The sequence below is a fragment of the Clavelina lepadiformis genome, chromosome 3 (assembly GCF_947623445.1).
Source record: "Clavelina lepadiformis chromosome 3, kaClaLepa1.1, whole genome shotgun sequence".
Lineage (NCBI taxonomy): Eukaryota > Metazoa > Chordata > Ascidiacea > Aplousobranchia > Clavelinidae > Clavelina > Clavelina lepadiformis.
In genome coordinates, this window is record NC_135242.1 from 7,040,611 (window position 1) to 7,064,858 (window position 24,248).

Here is a 24,248-nt window from a genome sequence, read left to right on the forward strand (position 1 = left end):
GGTGGGGCATTGGTATTAGGAGGACTGTGAACCGCATGGGTTGGTTTTGCAGTTTCTTCTCATAAGTTGCACGAAGCACTGAGGAGATCGATGGTGTTATTAGAACAGATTATTCATATTTTATCGTTTAATTACTCATATTGCCTTGCTTTCAGCTAGAGAGGGAGTAAATGGCTCAGTATATTCAACATAATCATTTTCTTCTTGTTCATATACTGTAGTTCAAAATTTTACATATCCTTCAATGCAAACCCATTCACTAAAAAAACAAAAATTATAGATAAATATCAGAGAAAATAAAGTTTCAAAAAAATCATCTACAAGCTATCTATACGAAACTTGCGACGTCGTGTATATGTTGGACATATAGAAAGTATTCACAATGTAAGAAAATGGCAAGGATTCTATGTTAAAACCGTCTTTTTGTCTGATATCAAAGTTTGTAATTTTTTTCTCACGTCAACTGTCTTTTTCGAACATCAAATCTCCCTAAATCATTTGTTTTCATTATATATACAATATATAGTGTGTTGACGACCAACAGACTATTCACACTGTTGGCGCTATAGGTACGTTGCCGTTGTGACATTTTGCCTTTCGAAAAAGAAAATTTTTCCTAAGCATATACAGTTCGACAGGCCATAGGCATGTTACAGCTACAGTATATACCCAGCGTTTGTTAGTTTTTGATTTTGAAAATTTTGATAGTTTTTCACGCACAACTCTTATAATCTTCAAAATACCGTACCTGATAAAGATAAAGAAAAAATTATCAGATAATGAAAATATAGAATAATATCATAGCAAGCAAACTATCTTAATTGTAAGTTTTAACAAGATAATCTTCAACTTGCGACTTATAAAAGAACATTTCCTAACAAAATTAAATGGATATCGCCGGATTTTTTCATAACTAACAAGTAAAAATTAAGGGTTACAGACAATCACCGTAGTCACAGTACGTGGATTGGAGAGGGGCTATGGATAAAGATCATCTATAAAAGGAGGGTAAAGATAAGAGCTATATTTTGAGAAACGAGAGTGTAAACATTGTTGACATGAAATAAAATCTTTTGTTTTCGGTTTTTAGCATGGACAATGCAACCTCATTGCAAGACAACGCAAATATATACCAATAATAGTGAGGAACTAACAACTGAAAGCTTTTTCTAATACAGAAAATTTCTAACACTGCAAGCATTTCGCTTTCCAACAATGTAAGCGATTTTTAAATTACAGCAACAAGTGGGTAAATCGAGTATTTACAGAGAGTGTTAACATGTAACTTGTTCAGCAGGGTTTGTTTGTTTAGCAGGTCAACACGAAACAGAGATATTAGTTTAATTCAGCACGAAACACGTTTTTCAGCCCAAAAGGCGACGTATGTGGAGTAAGTCTAAACAGTCTTGGCAATGAAGGTACAAAAAGGTTATTCTTGGAGGAGCATAAGAATTTTTCGCACAAGAATATGGCACTGAGAGGGTGCCGTCTGCCGAGTTATCAATAATAGAAGATATGTGTGAGGTTTATTTTTAATCCTAGTTCAGCATTTACGATTCCGATTGACCATAAAACACGAAAGCTTAATTGCAGTTGGCGAGGTTATTTTCCAAATATTTTGAATCATCCTAGATTAGCGAATTTCAAGTACAAAATCTGCCAAGTAACATGTATACTGAAGTCATTTCACAAATTTTTGAAATTTTGTTAGTTAAATATTTATGCTTATCTTCTAAATGTTTTACTTTGGTTGTCTGGAGGACTTTTATGTTCGATTTTAATCAAATAAACAAATTATTTCGACTTAAAGATGAGATGAGAGATATTTGTATTCGATTCAACTTGAAATGGAAATCTCTTATTGCAGTATTCCAGCGAAACTCTAAAAATACTTTTAGGAATTTCTGAAAATATAATGAATTTAATTCACACGAAAGGGTTTATATAGAAATCAAGGTTTTGAAATTGTCAAGTTTATATCTTTTTCAGATTTCTCCTTCACTTTTCCGGTTTGGGTTTGTTGAAAGCGGTACGAAAGGTTTGAAATTAAATTCTGACTGGTGCTTCCTTTCGACGCCTGATTTTAATGCTTTTGCCGTTTCATGAAAGAATATGAAAAAAACACCAGCGATGTGTTTTTGGCTGAAACAAAGCCAAAAACTGTCGCAATTGTTGCCCGAATAACCTACTGGAAGATTTTTGCTTCTATTGAAATTATTTACTTTCACCCGCAACGTGTTACTATTACGCAATAACCTTTAGTACATTAGCTCATAATCAAGATGAACTTTACTTGGCTACCAAAGAAGTTTGTTTTAAACTAAATAAAATACAATTAAAAGGGAACGTGATAAGGGATCGCGCGACCGCCTTTTGTCTGGTCACAATACCAGCTATTGTGACGTCGCTTTTGAAATATACGTAATAAGCCTGACTACAATGAATGATCTTAGAGACACGACAAATACGAGAGCGATGGATTCGTTATAAGTGCTTCATAAGTTGCCTAAAGTGTGTTTGGTGAAAATAGGCAACCAAAGAAAGTCTGCCACCTGCAGTGCTGGATACAAGCAAAACTGTTATGACTTGTAATGTGTACATAACCGGTGCTGTAACTTGGAGGTGTTCGTTTACGACCATAGGCAATGTATGACTTTGAGGGCGTTAAATCTTTTTTGTCCTGAACGCCTTGAAAAAAGAAAGTTTAAAGCTGTGTTTGAGAACTGTGACCTGTTTAGGTGCTTCAAAGTTAGTGTAAGATTTTTGTCCCGTCTAAGGACAAGGGTCAGAGAATTACTGCGTTTTAGCATAGATCAATAGCAATCGTACTTAGTAATGCATTAATGGCAGAAATGTAACACATGGCCATAAATTAGGCTGCGTAAACATAAGATATTTTAATGGCTTGGTTATAGACTGTAATGGGACGAATTTGGAGTTTGTGACACTTTAAATGCGATTGAGCCAACTTCGTGTCGGTAAGAAATGGCTAAAGTTTTTCTTTAACCGCGATTTCAGCAATAGCACAATGCGTTGAAAAAACATACCACAACAAAAGCCGTGTTGTTTCATTTTCACTCTTGACCGGTAATACCTTTACTAAGGAATTCAAGCCTATAGTACGGTAATAATTTTCCGACATGTTCCCATGGAAATTAAACCGACATGTTTACACAAGGCTTAACAAAGTTTTCCGTCAAACAAAATATTTGCACATTTGAGTTTACCCAGTCAACAGCAAACACAAACAGTTATCGATGTAATAAAAGCCTCGAGTGTGTTGCCACGTACAGTGACGTAATTGATTTGTGGGTTGTGACCACAAACTGAGAGAAGGTTTTTCAAGCTTTAAATTTAAAGTAAAAGGTTATTTTATTTTACATTCAAGAGGAAGGTCAGGAAACATTTTAGATGCAAATATTTGCATTTCATGTTGTCCCAGCCGATTAGGGAAAAAACTGCGTTAAAAAATATTAGCAATTAACGCCTGTTTAAATACGACACCAGATAGACATTTTAGGCTTTTGTAATATTGGAGGGATTGCATATAGTAAAAAACAAGAATACAGTTCGTGTTGTGCAGTTTGCGAGACTTGAGACGTAAGGTAGCAAGGCGTTTGGAACTATTGGCAGCGTATCATCTGTCTCTGAAAAGTTTTTCAGATAGAGAAAGAAGGTTTTTTTTATTTCATTCATGACGAAGGTTCCTGGTCAGACGGTGGATTGTAAAAGAGGTTTTGTGGATCAGCAGCCTTTTGATATAACTTTCTGCAAATCTTATCCATATTAAGAGGGTTCAATCCAGGCAAGACGTGGCAAAGTCTAACAGGTGTTAGTTATATACAATCTGTTATGGCTCTCATGGCTTCGTTAGTTGTGTATCGACTTAATTGGTTTGAACACTTTGACATCAAGCAGATTCGAAGTACTTTGCCGGGAAAAAAGGCCAGTAGCAACTCTTGCCGTTACCTTTATAATGAGATCAGCGAGGTGACATTTAAATTCGAGGCTTCTCTCCAACTTGAATCTATGATAGTTTGAATTTGTTTCGAATTGTTAGCTTTTTTCAAGGGGTGTCTCCATTTGAAGTTGGTAACTAGCTCGATGGTTCAGCTAGATGTAATGTTGATGTAGTATTTTAGTTCAGTTAGTAATGTAGTTTGAATATTTTCAGAAATACTTTTTGTGTTGACTAAAACTTGAGAATGTGCAAGACTCTTTTCCGTAAAAATCATTCTATTAAAACACTATAACTATCTTTTGTTGCCAAGCAGGTACGAGGGCTACCGATCCAGTTATACAAAAGAACGTGTGCTGTGAATGATAATTAGATTAAAGCCAAGAGTTATGATTGAATTTCAATGGCGACTGTTGTTTTTGATGAAGCAAAATGTTCTACTTGTCAAAAGAATGCATACCAAGAACAAGAGAAGAAAAATTTTTTTTTTAATGTAACACGTCATGTAGACCAGAGCCTATCAGCTCTAATCGTTGTGAGGTGATGTTAAGTTTATACGACGTGAACTGTTGGCACGAAAAATTGTGTGTACTTGGTTGTATGAAGCAATATAATCCTGCTAAACCTCACATTATTTTTGTCTTATCAGCACAAGAATTTCTTCCTTGGGTTCCGGCTATGTAATGAGTTTAGGTTATCTAACCAGTCTAACTCCCTCTTTGATGTTCATATAGTTTATTAGTTTGTAGAAAGCAGCTTGTTGAATATATGGTGAAATGGTGTAAGTAGATTTTCAAAAGGTCATCAATTAGCGGCACATGCAGAATGCCGGAGAAAACCATTTCAACAGGTATAAGACAACCAAATCATAAATTATTATCCACGTCTCTTGAAATGGTCTGTAACACAGTTACTGTAACCAATGGGTTTGCCTCATTCACATTGAGCTTTTACTTTTTTTAAGATCCGCCATACCCCGAAGCCGAAGACTTCGTAAGTACAAGCTGAAATACTTCAAGATGTTGTTTTCGATAAATTTGTATCTCGTCGTGTTTGTGCTTTGTTGCAACGACTTGCTTTAATTTTTGTAAAATGCAACACAATACAGTAATAAACGAATTTATGTTTCTATTGACACAATCCTCCTATTTTGTAGGAGGAGTATCTGGCAATCGATGACCTTTTCGTTGATTATTTCAACGCATTTTTAGAGTTACCGGTAACACAATGTTAACAATCAACTTAGCTCCTTAAATTTTACAAACAAATTAATGTCATTGTTTGCAGAGTTTTCCTGAACCATTGCGGTTTAATCCAGACACTGGCGGTTTTGAAGTATTGACGCCAGCGAAAAACCAACTTGCTGATAAGATAAAAGCTATAGCGCGTGCTCAAACCCCCAGGAGCGCTGTTTATAAGGTAGTGACTTTAGAAATAACTAAAAACTAATTTGAGGAAAACAAAACATTTTTGTCGGTGCAGTGCAGAGCAATAAAACTTACATAGAAAAAAAAACCCTCATACTTGCGTATATATAAGACAATCGGAATATTTTAAACCATGTAATCTTTTCTGTATTTTTTGCTATTTAATTGTTTTACTTGTTTGATCTATCAATTCTATCGGCAGCATGCGATCGCGAATCCGCCACCTCGACTTCCACATTACGAGAATGATGAAGAGGAAGATGAAGAAGTGAAAACCAGCTTCAACGTGAAGGTGATTTGGAAAAAGAAGCGTTTTGTAAAATTGAACTTCATTGTTAAGTTCATTACTTTCACGGTTATATTTCGTTCACAAAGTATTTCATGAAAGAGCCCTATCGTAGTGATTTCCTTTACAGTGTTTGGATAAAGAACAGGGAATTCAATGGATAAAAGAACACCGACTACCTACATTTCTACGAAGCGATCTTTACATGGAATACAGGTTATAATGTCTTGAGTGGGACGAACCTGAGTAACGTTTTACTGTAATATCTTTATAACTACATTTGTTGCTCCATCAGACTGGCGAAACTTTTGTCACAAATAGAAACGAACCGAGCGGGGATAAAACTGACAATTGATGAAACGTTTAGACCCTGGCACAAGCAAACAAAGGTATGTTATAGCAAAAACTTAATTTTTCTCAAATGATCGTAGGCTATGCTGTCCTCTTGGTGGTACATTGCAGGAATGTAACACAGCAATAACGTATACTGTATATTTTCTGTAAAAAATTTATATACTGCGTGAGCTGTTTATATACTGAATCGAACAATCGAATAATAAATTGCTCGTAAATTGCGAATGAGGACTTTGCCATCCTTTTGCCTCAAAATGTTTCGGTGAACCTGAGTTTCTTAACACATTTATATGTAGGTAGAACGTCCACCTACAGCTGTAGATGAAACAATTGAGATGATCGAAAGACTGAAAGTAACAATGGGATCAATGAACGCAACTCAAACAAAGGAATGGTTCAGTGTGGCCAAACAGGTTACAGAACTTTAAAAAGCAACCTCTGTATCTTTACAGCAGTGTTGTTTACAGCATACCAATACAAATCTAAACCCGGTCTGCGAAATACAAATCTGATTGTAGTAAGCTACTTATACCATCTTTTACTTGCGTAGTGTTTGTTAAAATTTTGGCTTATCTTAAATAGAGGGGGTATGTAGCCGAGCAGGGCTATTTGAATTTATTTTTTTACTTTTTACGCCCTTTCTTCTGATATTAGGTTGAAAGTACTTCAGTCACCAGCATTTCCCGGCCAGTGTCTTCTGTTACCATGCCAACCATGCTTCCGAGAAGGCGTACCAGCTCCTCACGGCCGATAAGTGTCTGTAGCTCAAGAAACGAAATTGCGGACAATGGCGACGATTATTTAGGGACTGGACCACATGTGAAGGTATAAACTTGGAAATGTTTGCTTTTTTTCAAAAAAATAAATGCCGTCCGCATATTTTCTTCAATCTTTCCTTTGACTTCGGTAATTTGTTTAGCTTCCAACGTTTTTACCAACAACCGACGTTTTTCGAAAATTCTGCTTTTGTAACTTAGGAACTATCGCTCAATGTTCCACGTCGTACTTCCGCTTCTTCAGTTGTCTTCTCTCCCATGACCTCTACCGCCTTTCCAATACGTGAAGAATATTCGGCTTGCGTCGTGCCGCGTCCAGTGTCGTCACATACTAAAGGTAATATCTCATCTTCCTTTCTGTGTCTTGATCAGGTATAACAATTACACATATTTATTATGATGGTAATGACTAAATTTACTTTTGTTAGTCGACCATGTTGTGAAGATTGAACCGGAACTCTCGGACAGTGATAGCGATCAGGGCGTTGGAAGCGAGAGCGACGACATCAAAGAAGAAATAATCGAAGAAAAAGAGGATGACGAACCCGGAAGTAAATTTCTCATTTTTTTTTGTGTTTTATAGAAGCAGCCATAAGTTTCAAAATTTTTCAACGTTTCAACTGTTTTTCGAAGAATAGATATTGGAGCCAATAAAACTGTTTTATCATTTCACCAATTTACATACACGAGCTCGTTCCCTACATAATTTATTAATTCCTGTACAAGTGGCCTAATTTTTGCACTGATAAAATTGTTTTTAGGAAGTTATTTATTTGATGTAAACAACCTGGAATCTTACGCTTCTGTGCTGGTATCCCTGGTATTTAAAAAAGCAATTGAGTCTCTTGCTCCAAACATTACTCGAAAACAGCTTGACAAAGTTACCAACCTCGAATCGATTGTTACATCATCGCCGAGAGGAAGACCACTCAGCCGCTTGAATTCGAAGGTCAGAAAATTAGTTCGATGTTGGCCTTAAACTGATTTAAAATTATTCCGTGTAAGATTAGTTCGAAGGAAGATAAATTTAAGCGAAATTTTTACGCACAATATCTCAGTTATGGAGTTAATTTTAAGAATATTCATGTTGTGACTATAAGGAAAAATCATAATTATGTTATCTAGTATACAGGATATAAAGTTCTTGCGTTTCAATGCAGATGTTTTCGGAAGCTATTCTCGAACATGAGCAAAGGGTCCTTGACGAACAAGAAATACTTTCGAGGCAGTCGGCAAAAACAATGAGGTATAAGCCTTTGAAACGATTTTCTATTTTGGCTAAAAGTCAACACAATATAGGACTAAAAATGTATTTTTTGTATATGCACATATAGAAAAGAAACATATGTATTTGAAAAATATTATTTCAGATCAACAAAAACTCAAATATTGGCAAGTGATGTGACACGCACGGAATCTCCGACGAAAAAATCTATAATGTTTCGGGAAAAAGTAAGATGCGCCCGAAAAGCAGAATCATTTAAGTTCAAATGTTTCTTTTTAAAACTATATGTCGACTATATGTAGACTGAATCTGTTTTTGATGATGAAACGGATTCAGTGTTTTCTGATGAGAGTGAAACATCATTCCAGACCATTTCAACAAGAAAGCAAGATTTCACCGGTGAACTTAAAATGAAGCGTTCAGTGTGTTTGTGCTGTGTTTTGTTGTTGATCTCGTAATCTTTAAAAAATACGATGTTTTATAAGCATCTGTTTTGCAACAGATACGAAAGGGTTTAACCGATTCCGGAGCTTTTTGCAAGATACTCTGGGAGATAAACTCGTGTCTCTGTGGCTAGATATTGACAAGAGCCGATTTGCAATAAGGAAAGAAAAATCCCAAAAGTAAATTTACAGTTTACACGGTCAATCGATTAAGTATTAACGCTGACTATTTCAACAATATTACGTTATCATAACGAGCCCAATTGTATCGTATTTATTTAATTTTTCTTGCAAAGGTATCTTCAGCACTTGAGAGAAACTTATCTAAAAGTTGGAAGCACAAAGCGACTTCCAAACGAGTTTTTGCGCAAGCATCAGCTTCTGAACGCCACCCAGTGGTCAGTAAAACGCTTGCAAGAAATCCAACGAAGAGTCGTCGAGCCACTGCTACTATATTGGTACATCGAACTAATTCAGTCTTCTCAGTGCTTAGACGCGATAATAATTCATAAAACGTCACTTGCCTATTCTCAAAAAACACTTATATTTTATATAGGACACCTCGTTTCCTTGTACGACAGATGGCACGCGCAAGCAAGTCAGCAGAATCTGACAAGGTCACATCCGTCGAAACCAAATCACGTGACATTCGCCCTTTATCCTCACAGTCCTATCCAAGCCCGAAGACCATAACCGTCCTGCCTCTGCGGCCGAAGTCTTGTTTACCACGTCTTAGAGTAATTATACGTTTAGAACCAGTTTAAAGAAAATGAACATAAACAATTGAAAATAAAATAAAAGTGACCAGTTCAAAATTTCTGAACTTTATAATGAAATCATTTTATGATACAGGCTACCTTTACATATTACACATTTCTTCCTATATAGCAGTTTTATCTTTTCAGAATGACAAAATAATAACCGTGGAACGAGGTCGGGTACTTCCCGATTATCACCATTACGTCAAGCCTGACGTATACCAGACACAACATGACCCGTCACCACCGCTAACCACTCCGAGCCCCATTCCAAGTTATCTCATGCCTAAAGTTACTGCAATGGTATCCGATGGCCAGATTCAGAAACTGCTTCTTCCAAAACGCCCCGTATCCGCAGGTTAGCTGATTTAAAAAGACGGAAAAAATAACTTTTATACTTTTGGAAGACAAATAACGTTAATGATTGTCATTAGGCCCTCTTACGCGCCAGACCAAAGTGAGATTCGAGAGGAGAAAATCAGTAGCTGCGAAATTAAGGTACGCAATTGGTCTTTGACACTTTGATACCTTCCACTTTTCGTTGTCATGATACCGACGAATCTTGTTCTTTTTAGGCAAAGAATTCGTGCTTGCTCAAGCGTGGCACCGAAATCTCCAGCAACGTCTGTGACGTCAGATTCAACTGTAAAAGGAAGCCCAGCCATGGAAAGCATGCTGCAGGTGTGGTTCTTGCAATTTACTGCGGTTTTTAATTAAGTTATTTCAGAATATTAACGATGGATTTTGTTTCAGGCATTGTACTATGACACAAGGGCCGGTTGGTTTTTTACACAATTTTGTGAAAACTCGAAAAATATGGTAACTGCCACAAATTATATTCTGTAAATATTGCAAGCATTTCCTAATCACGTTACCTTAATTTTGACCTAAACAATGTTTTACAGCGACAAGAATTAACATAAAGAGTGTTCTCAGATAAATTATTTTGCATGATTTTATTTGTTTATTCCTGCAGCTTTGGAGTAGTTCTATCCATTTTTGGTTTGATGTCCAAGAGTACCACTATCTCTTCTATCGAGACATATTCGATCAATTTACCATTGAGAGGAAATCACAAGTAAGCAAATGAAGTTTTCAGAAAAATGCAAGCTTTACAACACGTTTGAATACAGGACAAAGGCTTCTAAAAATCGAATCACTTATGTTAAAGGTTATCTTTAACCTGAATCATATGTTGTAGGCAATTTATTCGACGTACATCGTAGGAGGATCGCCAGAGGACATCGGACTATCCGTAGCGATACGGAGGCAGGTACAGATGATGATTCAACCGCCATTCGATGAGCTTTTCGACGCTGCTGAGGAGTATGTTTTAAAATTACTCATAGTCCCTTGGAACAGAATGATGGGTATGGATAAGGAAAGCTACAATAAGGTGCGATCTCTAGAGAGTTTTATTAAATTTTGCAACCCTTAGAAATTATTTGAAAAAGTTAACACTTCAGATACAGATACATAAAGTTCATAATGTTTCTTCATGGGTTGTTTGTCTTATTTTTATTCACGGAGTTGTTTTTTGTGGTAAACTTGAAAAGTTTAGCATTTAGTTTCTTTGTCGTGTTGTTTGCTTTACTGAAACCATGCCTAAGTTCGGTTAAGTCTAATCAGTAATGAGCGCATTGTCCGAAATATTGGCAAGAAGCCCGAAGCTCTTCAATAGCAAAATAGTTAACCAAATATAAAATTGCATTTTGAAACAGGTTGAGTTAATTGAGCAAGAGAGAAGATTGAACGTTGCCGCAAAGTACATGGGTTGCTTACAAAAAAAGGGCATACTGAAAGAGGTATTTGAACCAAGTATTACCATTCGCAGATATGTTCCGTATTCATTGCATATCGTTAGCACTTCCTTCTTGTTTTAGATTAGCGAAACTGTGAACAATAGTGTATGATAATACGTTTTTAAAAGAACATTTTTCAGAAAAAGGTTCCGTTAGCTTCAGAGCAACAGTCGCTTGCAAAATATGAAGAGGATCTGTGGACCAAAGTTCCTGAAGAATTTCGAAACGTCACGTTTGATGAATTAGTGAGAAATCGAATCGAACTGGAACACTTTAGGAAGTTTCTGGAAGAAAATTATGCAAAGTACAAATATAAGATTATACAATATAATACGCTACGCATCTGCAATTAAAAAACTGAAATGCTCAAGTCAAGTGTGACCGACGTGGTTTCAACACTTGCTTTTTGTAGGACTGATCTACTCTGCTGGTTAGACATGGAAGCTTTTAGGCGTCTTCCCCATCAAGCCAATGAAAAAAGAGATGAAAAAGCAAAGGACATCAAGGAAAAATATCTTCACAAGAAATACTTCTTTGGCCCAAATAGTCCCGCAACAAAACAAGAACAAAACGAGGTGTGGCGTGTTTTCTATTCTTCAACCAATTTAACTTTTGTGGGAAAAAATGTGGAAATGTGAAATATAATAACCTGTTCTTAACCTGTATGTTTACAGTACGCTTAACGGTTACCACCTTTCAGTCATGTTATCTGAATTTTGTTTGTGTGCTCAGGCGGTTAGGATCGCAGGCGGATGGGGAAAAACCTTAAAAGAGCGTCCACCAACCGAGCTGATTGCCGAGGCGCAGAAATACGTGAAGAAAAGGATAGAGAAAAGATGGCTTCCACAGTTTCTGGCAACGAGCACTTATCAGGTTTATTCATTAAATTTGTATCCTCGTCCATTTGCGCTTATTGTGACGATGTCTTGACGACCCTTAAAAGTTTAATTTGAATTCAGGAGCGTCAACGTCCTAAGTCCCAGATGAGCGAAGTTGCAGATGATGTTGTTTTGCAAAAGAAAAAAAGGCGTGGAGAACCTTGGAGAGTAAGTACCAGAGCACGATGTACAAACTTCCATCAATTTTCCCAAGTTCACAGAAAATTGTAGTCAGCATACTTTAGCGCAAAAGATTTTTACCGTTTTTCTAAGATGCTTGATAACCGGTGGCAGTCCTCTTCACGTGACCTTATGGAGTTTAGGCGTGCACTGACCAACAACATTACAGTTGGTCAGTTTCGTCGTTACGTGTCAGTAAAGGGGGATTTTCTTGAAAACAACGTCTTATTTTGGCTCGAAGTGCAAAAATACAAGGTATTTGCAATATTTATGTTTACAATGACGTCTTATTTTTTAGTGATAGAAGGAGTATTACGATGAAAGCGACTTACAACTACAAGATATAGGTTTTAAAAAGTTACAGTTTTTCCAACGTATCATTGCTAAACTCACAAACGTATTTAACCTATTTCATGAAGGACTTTTGTCACATTCACAACGAATCAAGTGCGGTTGAGAGCAAAGTTACATCGATAATAAATTGCTTTATCAACTCCCATATTCCTCCCTCTCTGCAAATTGACATCCCGAACGAAATGGCCGAGAAGTTGATTGAGAAAAGGAAAGAGCTGGGTCCCTATGTCTTCAGGGAAGCCCAGGTTAGACGAAAGCTAAATGCTTTTTTATATAGAATACTTCATCACATGAAAAAAGAATCTATACTACCTTATATGTTTAATCTACACAATAGTGCATTAAAACTACACACTGATACTAAAACTGGAACTGGAGCTGTGAAAAGCCACATCTATTCTTCGACATAAACATTGACCAAAATTAAAAATTGTTAAGTAAAATTGATTGACTTAAATTAAATAAATTGGGAATATAAAATAATAAATTATGAGCCTTCCGGTATTAGTTGTGTAATCAACTACCTAGGGATTGAAGGCAACTTCCTCTATACCTAAAGTATAAAATAAAATTTCATATAAAATTTAATTTTTATTTTAAGCTCACAGTTTTTCGCGTTTTATTTCCACACTGGACGGGCTTTTGCGAGTTTCGAAAAACCAACTCAAATTTAAGCGATGAAAAGCTGACCACAACCTTAGAACGACAACGTCAGAAGAAGCTGCAGAGGATAAGAAAGCAAATGAAGGAACAGGAAGAGGCAGCTTTGAGAGTGAGGGAAACAGCGAAAAGACTTTATTAAAACTTAAAAATCAAGTTTAACAAAATCGCTTTCTCGTCAAGGAGGAAATGAAAGCTCAAACAGAACACGAGTCTTTGGACTTCCCGGAGCTCGGATCTTTAAAGGGAAGCGACTTTGCTGATAGTTTTCTTTCCGGAGGAAGAACAAACAACCAAATGTCTTGGTCCTATGGGAAGTACGTGGAGGGATTAGAAAGGCAAAAGATGTTGCTACTCATGGAGAATGAGGTCCGAGGAAGAGTTCCTCAGGAGGCGCTTCGTGATCCAGACTACGGTAAATTATATTCAAATCTTTGTGCAGAAATGTTATAGTGATGTATGAAGTGCCATGGATATGAAAATTCAATTAAACTTAAAAGTAGAAGAACCACCCACATAGAAATTTGTACGCCTTTTTCTTAATAACGTTGCTTTTTTCCAGATGTTTCTACTGTTGATAGCGAGGAAGACTCCGACGCAGATGATGGTCAATCTTCGACAACCGTCCACGCTTCCGAAAGCTCTCGTCGAAAAAAGAAACCAAAAGAAAAAGTATTTCGAACTCCAAGTTCGATATAACTTTTACTGCATAATACGACTTAGAAACAAAAGAATTAGTTCAGTCGTACTTGCAGCTGACTAACTGCTTGTTTTTCAGATTATTCACAGCACGATAAAGTCACCCGAGGCAACTGAAATCGCAAGTGAGTACACCGGCGATACAAATGGAAAAGGAAACCGTAATTCACCGCGGGACAGCAAAGCAAAAAATTCTGCGTTGCTGCAAAAGCCTGGTATTAACAACGCCGCCAACGTACCTGCCGTTACTGTGGATTGACTTTCCTATTATTTAATTAGTATAGCTGATCATTTTGCGCTTGGTGCACTTATCTTTGTAGCAGATTATTATCAGAAACATTTTTAAGGAACCACTTAGCTATCGTAAATTGTCGCAGCTGCGTTTTGTAATAAAGCTATAAACCAAAGCAAAACGTTTTATGAGAAGTCAAAGTGATGACTCTTTAATGCAAAGCGTTTTAGACATAACATAACATAACTAAAAAATATTTTAGAAAACTATCTTACCAGGATATTCAATGAATAGTGTCCGTTCATATAAGATGAACTTGTTTTTGGACTAGCCCTTGTCTTTATTGTAACATCGTGGTTTTATTAATGTGAATTCAAAAAAGGTTGATGATACCATTGTATATAACAAAATTTAACGCAATCGATTTATATATAGGCTATAAGTTTAACCTGTAAAAACATCTGCACGCGTCCGGCGAAAACAGTTGATATTTTGTGGTACCAACAAGCTCACGCATTTTTAAAACCTTACCCATGGGTCGTGACCACCTCGAAAATGAAAAAAACTTTTACCTGTACCGACACCTCCCCGCACACACGCACAGGGTTCTACTATGTACGGAAAAATGGCGAAAACATTTTACTGCATTACAAATGAAATTAGCGCTACGAAAAGCTCGGAAACACTTAGGTTTTTAACGCATATTCATTGGAATTTCCCTGAAGAGGATAGACATAAAGATGCCCGAACATTGGATGTGATTTGCACAAAGAACTTCATTTGCGAATCACGCGGCAGCCTGCGTTGCGATGACATGCAATTTTGTCAGTATACACTGAATGCGATTCCCGCACGTAAACAGATTGGCAAGCGATCACACAGGAATAAACTGTTTGTTTTCGCGGATTGCCACAACCAATTCAAGATGATAAGAACGTTACACACGTTACAAAACATTCCAATATCGAAAACGAATTGACTTATCTGCAAAACAGTTCACTTTTTATGAGTTGAAAGATGATAATGCAATGAGGAATTATGATTATATATTCTATCGCAGTAGAAGCAGGGAAATGTTTTCAAGTTAGGCCTGTTTATGGTTTCATCGTGAAGTTTCCTGTGACTTTTCAACGCACTTGGATGCTTGTAAGCTTTGTCGCAATCCAAACACTTAAAACTTCTCTCGCTTGCATGACTTAATTCGTGTTCAGTTAATGTACTTTTTGAAGCGAACGGTTTGTCACAAACTTTGCACACATAAGCAAAGATGTAATTGTTTGTAATATGGGAAGACGATCTGAAATGGGTAGCTATATGTCTATGTAAGTGACAGGAGCGAGTGAATCCCCTTTCACACACAGAGCATTGGAATGGTTTCACTGGAGCGTGACATCTCATGTGCGTTTTCAATCTTCCAGCAGTTGTAAAGGCTTTACCGCACTCAGCACAAGGATAAGGCTTCTCACCTGTGTGGATGCGAATATGAGCTTTGAGATCACTACTTTGAGCAAATGCTCTTGAACAGAACTTGCACTGGAATGGTTTTTCCCCGGTATGAGTTCGAATATGGCTTTGTAAAGCAAAGCCACCGGGAAACTGCTTTTCACAAACCGTACAACCAAAGCTCTTGGTGCTTGGGTATTTTACTTTTCCGTGAATCGAATCCTTGTGCCGTATCATGGCACATTTTCGATTGAAAGACATTTTACAAATCTTGCAGTGAAACGGTTTTTGACTAGTGTGCACCAACATGTGCTTTTCTAGAGCACATTGGGAGTCATATAAGTTTTCAGAAAAATTACATTGATGAAATGTCCTTTTACTTGTTATGTCATGGACACGCAGCTTGTGATATTCCATACTTTTGGCAGTAGCGAAAGTTTTTTCGCAGACGTTGCACTTGAATATATTTTTTGTCAATGTTTTCTTGGACTGAAAAGGAAAAGCCATAGAAGCTTTGTTGGTAAAATTAGGAGACTGTGTGCAACCCCACAATTATACAACTTTAAAGCTCATTGCATTTTCAAATTATCTTACCTTTGATGGACTGTTAGTGATGACAGTGATGTAGTTTTCCTCCGTAGAAAAACTTGAACAATGAGATTGTTGCTTGCGTTTGGTTGTTTTCTTCTTAGGAGCTTTAGTTCGATTCTTTTTAATGAAAATTTAGATGATTTTTAAATTCAAATTTTGCATTTTCTTAATAAAGTACTTACATCAACTATGTCTTCGGTTTCTTCCACATAGCTTTGGTTTGATTCATCTTCATCAAGACTCTCGCACTTCACCACAATAGCAACCATATTTTGCATGTCGTCTGCGAGGTTTTGGTCCAAACTCTGCTTACTCATCTTTTCGTAAACTTTGTCTTTATCTTGGATTTGACTGAATCATCATCTAGCAAGGAAATTAGTGACTGGTAGGCAGTGACTGGTTTTCCCTTATTTACATTTTACGAATAATCTGCAATCTAAAATCATCAAAAATTAAAGTAACATATAGAAGGTTACTATCGTACAAACTGTGTTTGACCTTATTTTAGTAACTAGCCCATGTTTGACATACTCGGTCAAACAAGTGCCTTTTATTTGCTGCTATATTTACTACTATGCTGTATATTACCAGCATAATACAGTAAAACCAGTACTACACTACCTAAGTGTCACTGTTCCAGCCCTACCTAGATAGAAATTCGTAATTCGTTTTGAACGGGAAGCGATTTAACGCTCGACACTCAACTGAAGCATGCAAGAAATACGTTTCCTTTCTTCTTGTGTTTTTTTTGTTTGATTTTTTTTATAGGATCTTTCCTTGCAAATAATTTTTTGCAGATATCACACTGATGTTGTTTCACACCGGTATGTGTAAGCAGGTGAATATTTAAGTCGTAAGACTTTTAAAACTTCTTTTCAAAAACATTACAAGTCATTTTTTTATCGTGGAATTTTTCTTTGCTTTCGTTTTCACTTTTGCATGAGTTATTACAATGATCTTGATTATCTTCTGTCGTTATCCACCATTCGGGTTCATGTTCCACAACTTTTCCTACGATTTTGGTCAGTGGGCATTTTACTACTTTTAATTGAACTAGATATTTTATTGCAATCATCAGTCGACAGGAATATTAAAAGAAGTTTAGTTTTCAGTACGAAAAAAAATAGGCCAACTAACAAGAGATAAGTAGACCACAAAAATTCTGCTAAGCCTTTTCGTTTTTGGCACGAGTTTTAATTGCAACACTCCAGCAAATAAATCTGTAATAAAACACTCTGGTTCCAGTCTAGTGTCATCATTTTCATAAGTCTAATTTAATAGCAACAACCCTTGCTGAGCAAAAATTTGTACACTATTTATCACAAGATTATTTTCCTATCTGCAGATCGCATTACGCTTTGTGCAGTAGCCTACAACTTCTTTTAATAACTTTCCAACGATTTTATACATTACAAAAAACAGCTAACAGCTACTTGAAGAGGTGGACAGCCGGTACTTTTTCGTTCGGTTTTTTGTCAGTCCGGGTTATTCCAAGTACAGTACAATTTTTGCCTCAATTGGGGTCCAGCTGCAGCTTACTTTAAGTCAAAACATCTGTGATAATAATGGGATGTTAAAGTATACAGATCGAATATACAGTAGTGTAGAATTCTCGTTTTCGAACATCTGCTTTGCGAAGCACGGCGTCAGTGATGAATGGCATTTCGTGCCGATGACTTCCTGTTTGTCGTTTTAAGTCGTGACATAAATGTGGTGCCTGCCTATCCAGTGTGAGTTAGGCACCCTTATTATCACACATCTATAGCCTCACTTTTTGCAGCTTTGATAAACATATGTCCTATCTAACTATTTTTCCTATTATATTCCTATTTACTCTTGCAGTGGTTGCTGATTTAGAATTACTGCAGGCACTAGGCAACAACGCCGCTGCTGTGTTGTAGTTTTTTGTGTAGCTCAGGCATGTGTCATGGCTTTATAACTACCATACATTTTGACTTATGCCGTATAAAGCTATGACAAATTGCAAATCGACAGTAAATAAACATTAAGTAAAATTATGTGATCTCAGTAACTATGCTTGCATTACTCACAAGTAACCCAAAACATGTCCTGGCCTAATCCCCAAGTAGCCTGCAAACAATTTCCTATAGAATGTTTGCAGCTTGCGTTTCGTATCGCTCGCTTTCGAGTCGCTCGTTTCGTGTTTGCGTTTTATTATATTTTCATCTGCAAACTGGCACAGCTGTACACTGCAATCGTTAACGCCGATTATAATTATTATTGGCTTAGTTTGTTCTACCGAAATCCAGTCGAGGAGACGTTGTTCTTTTACAGTCTCGACTCAATATTATTGTGCCAACTGACAGTGTTCTTACTAGTTGTTATTACTTAATGCCTGATCGATTTTTTGTTAAGTTTGACTCCATTGCTATGCGCGTTTGTCAAACGCTGAAAGACTAGTGACAGTACAATAATCAAACTGTCAATGTTCTTGAATCTCATTATATTATTGATTCACAACGAAACCGCTATTGCTTTCAGAGTACAAAATAGAGATGTTTTCAGTAAGCTGTAAAACACTCGACTGACATTGAGAACTAAAGCAATTCAGCGCTGTGGTAACGAATGACATAATTCGGAAGTAATATTGTGTTGCGTATTCTAGACACGATCAAAATAGAGCACAGCGTTTGCTGTTATACACGAAATAAAACACTAATAACATTATAATATCATCAGATCTGCACAAGAATTCCGTAGGAATAAGAGCTAATTATGACAACTAGCACATTATGTTCCATCATGTGTAATTAATGTCTGCAATCAGACCATAACACAATAGCTCAAACAAACGGACTTTCTGCTTGTGAAAAGTTTACGCGACCTTGAAAACTAATAATTACCAGTCCAGAAGTTACAATAAACCACGTGCTGTTATGACATTTTATATTTCCTAGTCGTATTTGACGTAGTTATGATGAGTCTCTCTTTTCTGACCGAGGAATTTGACTGCTCTGTTTTATATCAATATGTAAATGCAATTTAACGCACACTTACTTATCGATTAGATTGCCTGCAAAGAAATGAACACAGAAGCATCTGTTGTTTTGTGAAGTTAGTTGAAGTTGAAGTTAGCATACGTAAGGTATGAAGACAATGCTCATTTGAACGTACAAGACTATGTAATTGACATGACCATGACATGACATGACATGACATGACTATGCGAATTTGTTGTAAGTATAGTTCGATCAATGATGATAAATTTTTTCTTTTTGCATATTTTTTGAATGCTTTACTCAGGTCGTGTTTTGTATCATGAAATATTCAATTTGTGACGAAATGTATGAACAAAGGACTCAATGTGAGAATACAAAGTGTAAGGTTTTTTAACCATTTTACAACAACTTTCAGGTCATTTCTATGAACAAGGCATAATGATGTCACAAAGCTTAGTTCGATGACGTCATCTTTTCCTGAAGTTCGTCTTGAAATTTCAAATTTCTTTCGTTTTCTTAATTCTGATTTCATTATTCTTTAATCTTGAACCTTTTAAGAACATCGATGACTACGTCATAAAAGCTAATTATGCAATGTTTATATGCCCTGGCTGTTCCCTAGAATATTGCAAAATGCTTTCACATTAATAACAGCACTGGTACAACTGCCAAAAGTGACAGCAAGGTCTAGCAATTTAAGTAAATATTGAAAGGAATGCACTCACCAGATGGTGCTGTTGGACAAATGTTTTAGTTCCTTTATTGTTTTGTGGATGGTAGCTGGCAGTGTTAAGCTTTTTAACACGTCACGGTTATACATTTGTACATGGCTCGCTAGGTTTCAGTTGTGATTTTTGAATCAGGTTGTACCATTTTACAATTTTCTGCAGAAAATATTATTTAACTTGATTTTAGAAACCACGCATGGAAAATGTGTCAAAGACTCTTCTTCTAACTGTTGTTCAAACGTGATGCCGCTGTAATTGACTATTTGTCTGTCATACAAATGGTGTGTATGTTTTTTTAAAGATTTCGCAATGAATATACCACAAGGTACGAAAACATGATTCTCAAACTTTAATGCAGTTTAACTAACGGCTTTGCTCTATTCAATGAACGATTTGTTTAAGCACCGTGAATCGTTTGTTATATAATTTTCCTATCTTATCGAAAGCGGACACTATATAGGCTACGCTATCTCTTGCTCTACAAAAAGAAAGATGTGACGTTTGACGTCTGAGGTGATCTTGACTTTACACCAGGAGAAGTCCGTTAAAAGCGGTAATTGTTGTTATTGCAAAATTCATATTTGCGGTGTTCCGCGAAGCAACCGCTTGCTACTTTATTTGCTGCTTTCAATAAAAATCTGGCATCTTTTTTGATCGATTGGTTACAAAACGACAACTTAAAGAGACAGTGGTTAAACAATCAGAAAAGCAAACAAGTATAATAAGCATATTATTTGAGAGAATTTGAATTAAAACTCTAGGTATAGTTTGAAAACATGTAAAGCAATATTCGAAACACCCGTTACGCGAATATGGGACCATTGTTACAATAATCGTCACACATGTTCAGAATTTTCAACACTTCTCATTCCAAAACTGAAGAATTTATCGATCACCAATAACATTTCATGCAAAGTGATGCTGATTAAGCTTTAAAATTGTATAATTGTGGGAGTGCACACAATCTCTTAATTTTACCAACAAAGCATATATGGTTTTTCCTTTTCAGTCCAAGGACACTTTGACAAATAGTATATATTCAAGCGCAACGTCTGCGAAAAAACTTTATCTAGTGCTATTAGTGTCGAATATCAGAAGCTGCATGTTCATGACATAAAAAGTAAAAGGATTTTTTCTCAATGTGACATTTGTAAATTATTCTCTAATTGTAAATGTGTTCTACAAAATCACATGTTGATATGCACAGGTGAAAAACCGTTTCAGTGCGATTATTGCAAAAAGTCTTTCAGTCAAAAATTTGCCATGATACGGCGCAAAGAGTTGATTCACAGAAATTTAAAACACCCAAACAGCAACACCTCTAGAAAAACACATTTTTGGAAATATGGTGGAAGAACTTCTTCGATTGCAGAGAACTGAAACAGTTGCAAGGATTGCTACATTGAAACGAAGCGTTTTAGTCGTACGGTTTGTAAAAAGTAAAAACAGACGGTGCTTTACAAATCCATATTCGAACCCATACCGGAGAATCGCACCCACACAGGTGACAAGCCCACTTGAATAAGTCTTCCCATGTGAAAGCTAACCGCATGTTTACTTATGCGTGCAATTTTTGTGATAAACATTGCATTTTCATCTTACTGTAGAACTAATAAAAAGTGGATAAATTTTTGTATAAATCACTTCGTTTTTAATATTGAAATGTTTTGTAATGTGCGCGATGTTCTTATTATCTTGAATTGTATGTGGAAATCCGTGAAAACAAACAGTTTAATCCTGTGTGTTGACGCTCAGCGATCCCATTCAGTGTATACTGACAAAATTGCATGTCATCGCAACGCAGGCTGCCGTATGATTTGCAAATGACGTTCTTTGTGCAAATCGCATCCAATGTACAGGCACGATGCTTACTGTAGAGTAAATTAAAAACTGTATATACGCGTTTATCGACACCGTAGGTGTGGAAATGATAAAACAGCATCGTATGTATCAACGAAAAATCATCGCACGTGTTTGTTAATCTTTTAGGAGTAGGAGTAGAACTCTCGACTAAATAGTTGTTCAGGCTACCTTCTGCATGAAAAGTGTATGGGAGATAGCGAGGTTAATTGCTTTAGGTTGGCCTAAAGCCACAGGCTTAATTAGTCTTTCCTTTCGAACTCCTTAATTGACTATTTTATTTTTGACTCCGTTGTTTATGCTATCTATTAACTTATTGTTTCTTTAAGTCAGCACAACGTTAATAAAGTCCAAATTCTTTTATTCTAAAATATAGTCGTAAGTACATCAGAAGAAATTTCATATTACATTTTATCTAGCTGGAAAACACACAATTGTTTGTTAAAAGCCAATTATATAAATTATTACAATCCACTATTACAATTGCCATAGGTAGATCACCGCATGAAAACGCAACTCAGCCAAGACATTGAAGAATATATTACGTTAAATTGAAATTCCAATATCGGAAAATAAAAGTTTACAAAACCGACGTTTACCACATTGTTTCAGTTGATTTTTTAAATTAGAGGAGTTTTATTTTATTTTGAGTATAGGAGGAGGAACGGTAGAAGCTTCTTGTCGAGAATGTAAACGTGAACAGTTCTTGTTGCATTGTACTTCATCGAACAGAAAGTTACTTCGTGTTGGCTGCGTGATTGTTGCTATACTTCATGATCCCTGACTCTTAATTTTTGAGAACGTTCGTTCAAGTTGTTTTTCCGTTTGGAATTTTTGCCAGAATTCTTGCATTTGTGCGGTTAAATTTCGCTATGAGTGATCATGTGCTCACGAAGTTTGTGACATGCCGCAAAACCCTTTTCGCAAACTGAGCATGAGTGGATTAAGGGTTTTACAACGGAACTCGAAGTTGAAATGGTCATCATATGGACTTTTAGTATATGTTCTTTCATTTTATTTGCTCTATAAAATGTTTTACAGCAAATGTTGCATTGATAAGATTTCTTCTTTTCGTGGTACCTCATATGTACGCCGCGTTCTCCTGATGTAGTAAAGCGCTTGTCACAAATTGTACAATGATAAGGTTTTTCACCGGTATGTCGTCGAATATGGGATTTCAGATCACTTTCTTGTGCAAACGGCCGGTCACAGATCTTACAGCGGAATGGCTTCTTCCCAGTGTGAGTACGACGATGGCTAGTAAGGGCCTGTTGCGATGAAAATCGCTTTTCGCATATCGAACAATTCCATTTTTTTAAAACAGGTTTAGATTTTTCGGTTGTTTTTGTTTCACTAAGCAGATCGTGTTTTATTGCTTTGTGTCTCTTCATGGATGACTTCTGTGAGTACGTTCGTTGGCAGATATCGCACTGGTATGGTCGTTCCCCAGTATGTGTAATCATGTGATTTTTTAACACGTATGATTTTGCGAAGCCTTTTACGCAAAACCGACATTGCCACTTGCGCTTGTCATTTGAATCTTTCTTCTTATACATCCGAGCACTTGCGGGATTAACAGAATCTTGGCCAGCATCGTTCATTGTTTCCAAACACTCTGGTTCACATTTTACAACTGTTCCTACCATTTCCATCATTGTTAGCTCAGTGTTTTCGTCAACTGCCGAAAAACTGGACATTTTGTTCAACCCTATGCTGCTAGATTGTCAAATAGTTTAAATTAGAAATTTTGTTGAGTTATGTGACTATGTTTTAAAACGAAATGTCATTTTGGGAAGGCTATGAGCTATGTATCTACGCTGCTATTTGTCTAACTGAAAATCTACTCTGTGAACAGCAACAAAAAGCTCAACCATAGGCTACATGGAATTAGAACTTCACAGTAATCGAAGTACAGTGGTATAACGTAGCCTACATGCAATGTTTTTGTTATAGTATTGCATAGCGTTAGATTACTTCCGGAATAACAAAAAATAAAAAGCGCTGTAAAAAGCTACCGGCCACAGTGCAGGTGTGGTTACATTGTGCACAACAGCTTTGCAGAAGACCGGAGTTGCAGAAAACCAACTGCAAAACATTTTTCACTAAAAACAGTATATACACCATCAAAGTATACAAATAATAACGTAGTTTGAGAAACTTATGGAGGACAGCCTTTAAAGTTTATGGTAGTAGGAAAGTCTCACTTCTAACTTTTCATGGTATACTACATATCATAATGTAAATTCTGTTCTCGTTCTTATTTAATTTAATCTGAGTCCAATGCAGTTTTCAGAAAGGGCTGCGGTGTCTAGTTCAGAAACACTCCAGGTTTATCAGTACATTTTATATTGTAATAAATTAGAGTCACAAACTCACCTTTGATTGAATGTACTCAATGTTTCAGATAAAGACATAACAGCATGCGATCATTATCACATAACGAGAAGGAGAAAGCAATGCCAAGACTTGCTTAATAGACAAAGTTAAAGCTCGTACAATATAATTTATGACGTGATTATTTTACCGTTATTTATATCGTTGATCAAACTTCATAGACACCAAACTGCGATGCTACTTGAAATACTCCAACTATAGGTCAGTATGTCGGTTTAGCGATACAATGTTAGCATAACA

The 24,248-nt window shown here is 36.4% G+C and overlaps 2 protein-coding genes across 4 annotated transcripts; one reads left to right on the forward strand and one right to left on the reverse strand.

Moving 5' to 3' along the window:
• The first annotated feature begins 3,329 nt into the window (after nt 1–3,329).
• On the forward strand, nt 3,330–14,234 carry LOC143449985 (regulator of G-protein signaling 22-like). The gene is made up of 35 exons (XM_076950349.1): nt 3,330–4,808; nt 4,923–4,951; nt 5,115–5,177; nt 5,246–5,377; nt 5,588–5,677; nt 5,802–5,887; nt 5,967–6,060; nt 6,322–6,438; nt 6,680–6,850; nt 7,003–7,138; nt 7,230–7,352; nt 7,563–7,750; nt 7,962–8,047; nt 8,172–8,253; nt 8,329–8,425; nt 8,529–8,649; nt 8,766–8,927; nt 9,026–9,206; nt 9,375–9,585; nt 9,662–9,725; nt 9,803–9,908; nt 9,981–10,046; nt 10,204–10,305; nt 10,429–10,623; nt 10,949–11,032; nt 11,170–11,333; nt 11,442–11,604; nt 11,762–11,902; nt 11,989–12,075; nt 12,181–12,342; nt 12,507–12,686; nt 13,043–13,213; nt 13,285–13,516; nt 13,664–13,773; nt 13,880–14,234. The coding sequence occupies exons 1-35, from the start codon at nt 4,784–4,786 to the stop codon at nt 14,057–14,059; spliced, it is 4,401 nt and encodes a 1,466-aa protein (XP_076806464.1). The 5' UTR covers nt 3,330–4,783; the 3' UTR covers nt 14,060–14,234.
• A 127-nt stretch (nt 14,235–14,361) lies between these two features.
• LOC143449986 (zinc finger protein 473-like) lies at nt 14,362–16,776 on the reverse strand. Of its 3 annotated transcripts, XM_076950351.1 has the most exons (4): nt 16,249–16,775; nt 16,070–16,183; nt 15,856–15,964; nt 14,362–15,498 (listed from the first exon to the last, which is right to left on the reverse strand). In XM_076950351.1, the coding sequence occupies exons 1-4, from the start codon at nt 16,381–16,383 to the stop codon at nt 15,029–15,031; spliced, it is 828 nt and encodes a 275-aa protein (XP_076806466.1). In that variant the 5' UTR covers nt 16,384–16,775; the 3' UTR covers nt 14,362–15,028. The 3 variants fall into 3 exon arrangements, with proteins under 3 accessions (XP_076806466.1, XP_076806465.1, XP_076806467.1); XM_076950350.1 differs by having other exon boundaries at nt 14,364–15,964; nt 16,249–16,776; XM_076950352.1 differs by lacking the exon at nt 15,856–15,964 and having other exon boundaries at nt 15,318–15,498; nt 16,249–16,772.
• Nucleotides 16,777–24,248: the final 7,472 nt, after the last annotated feature.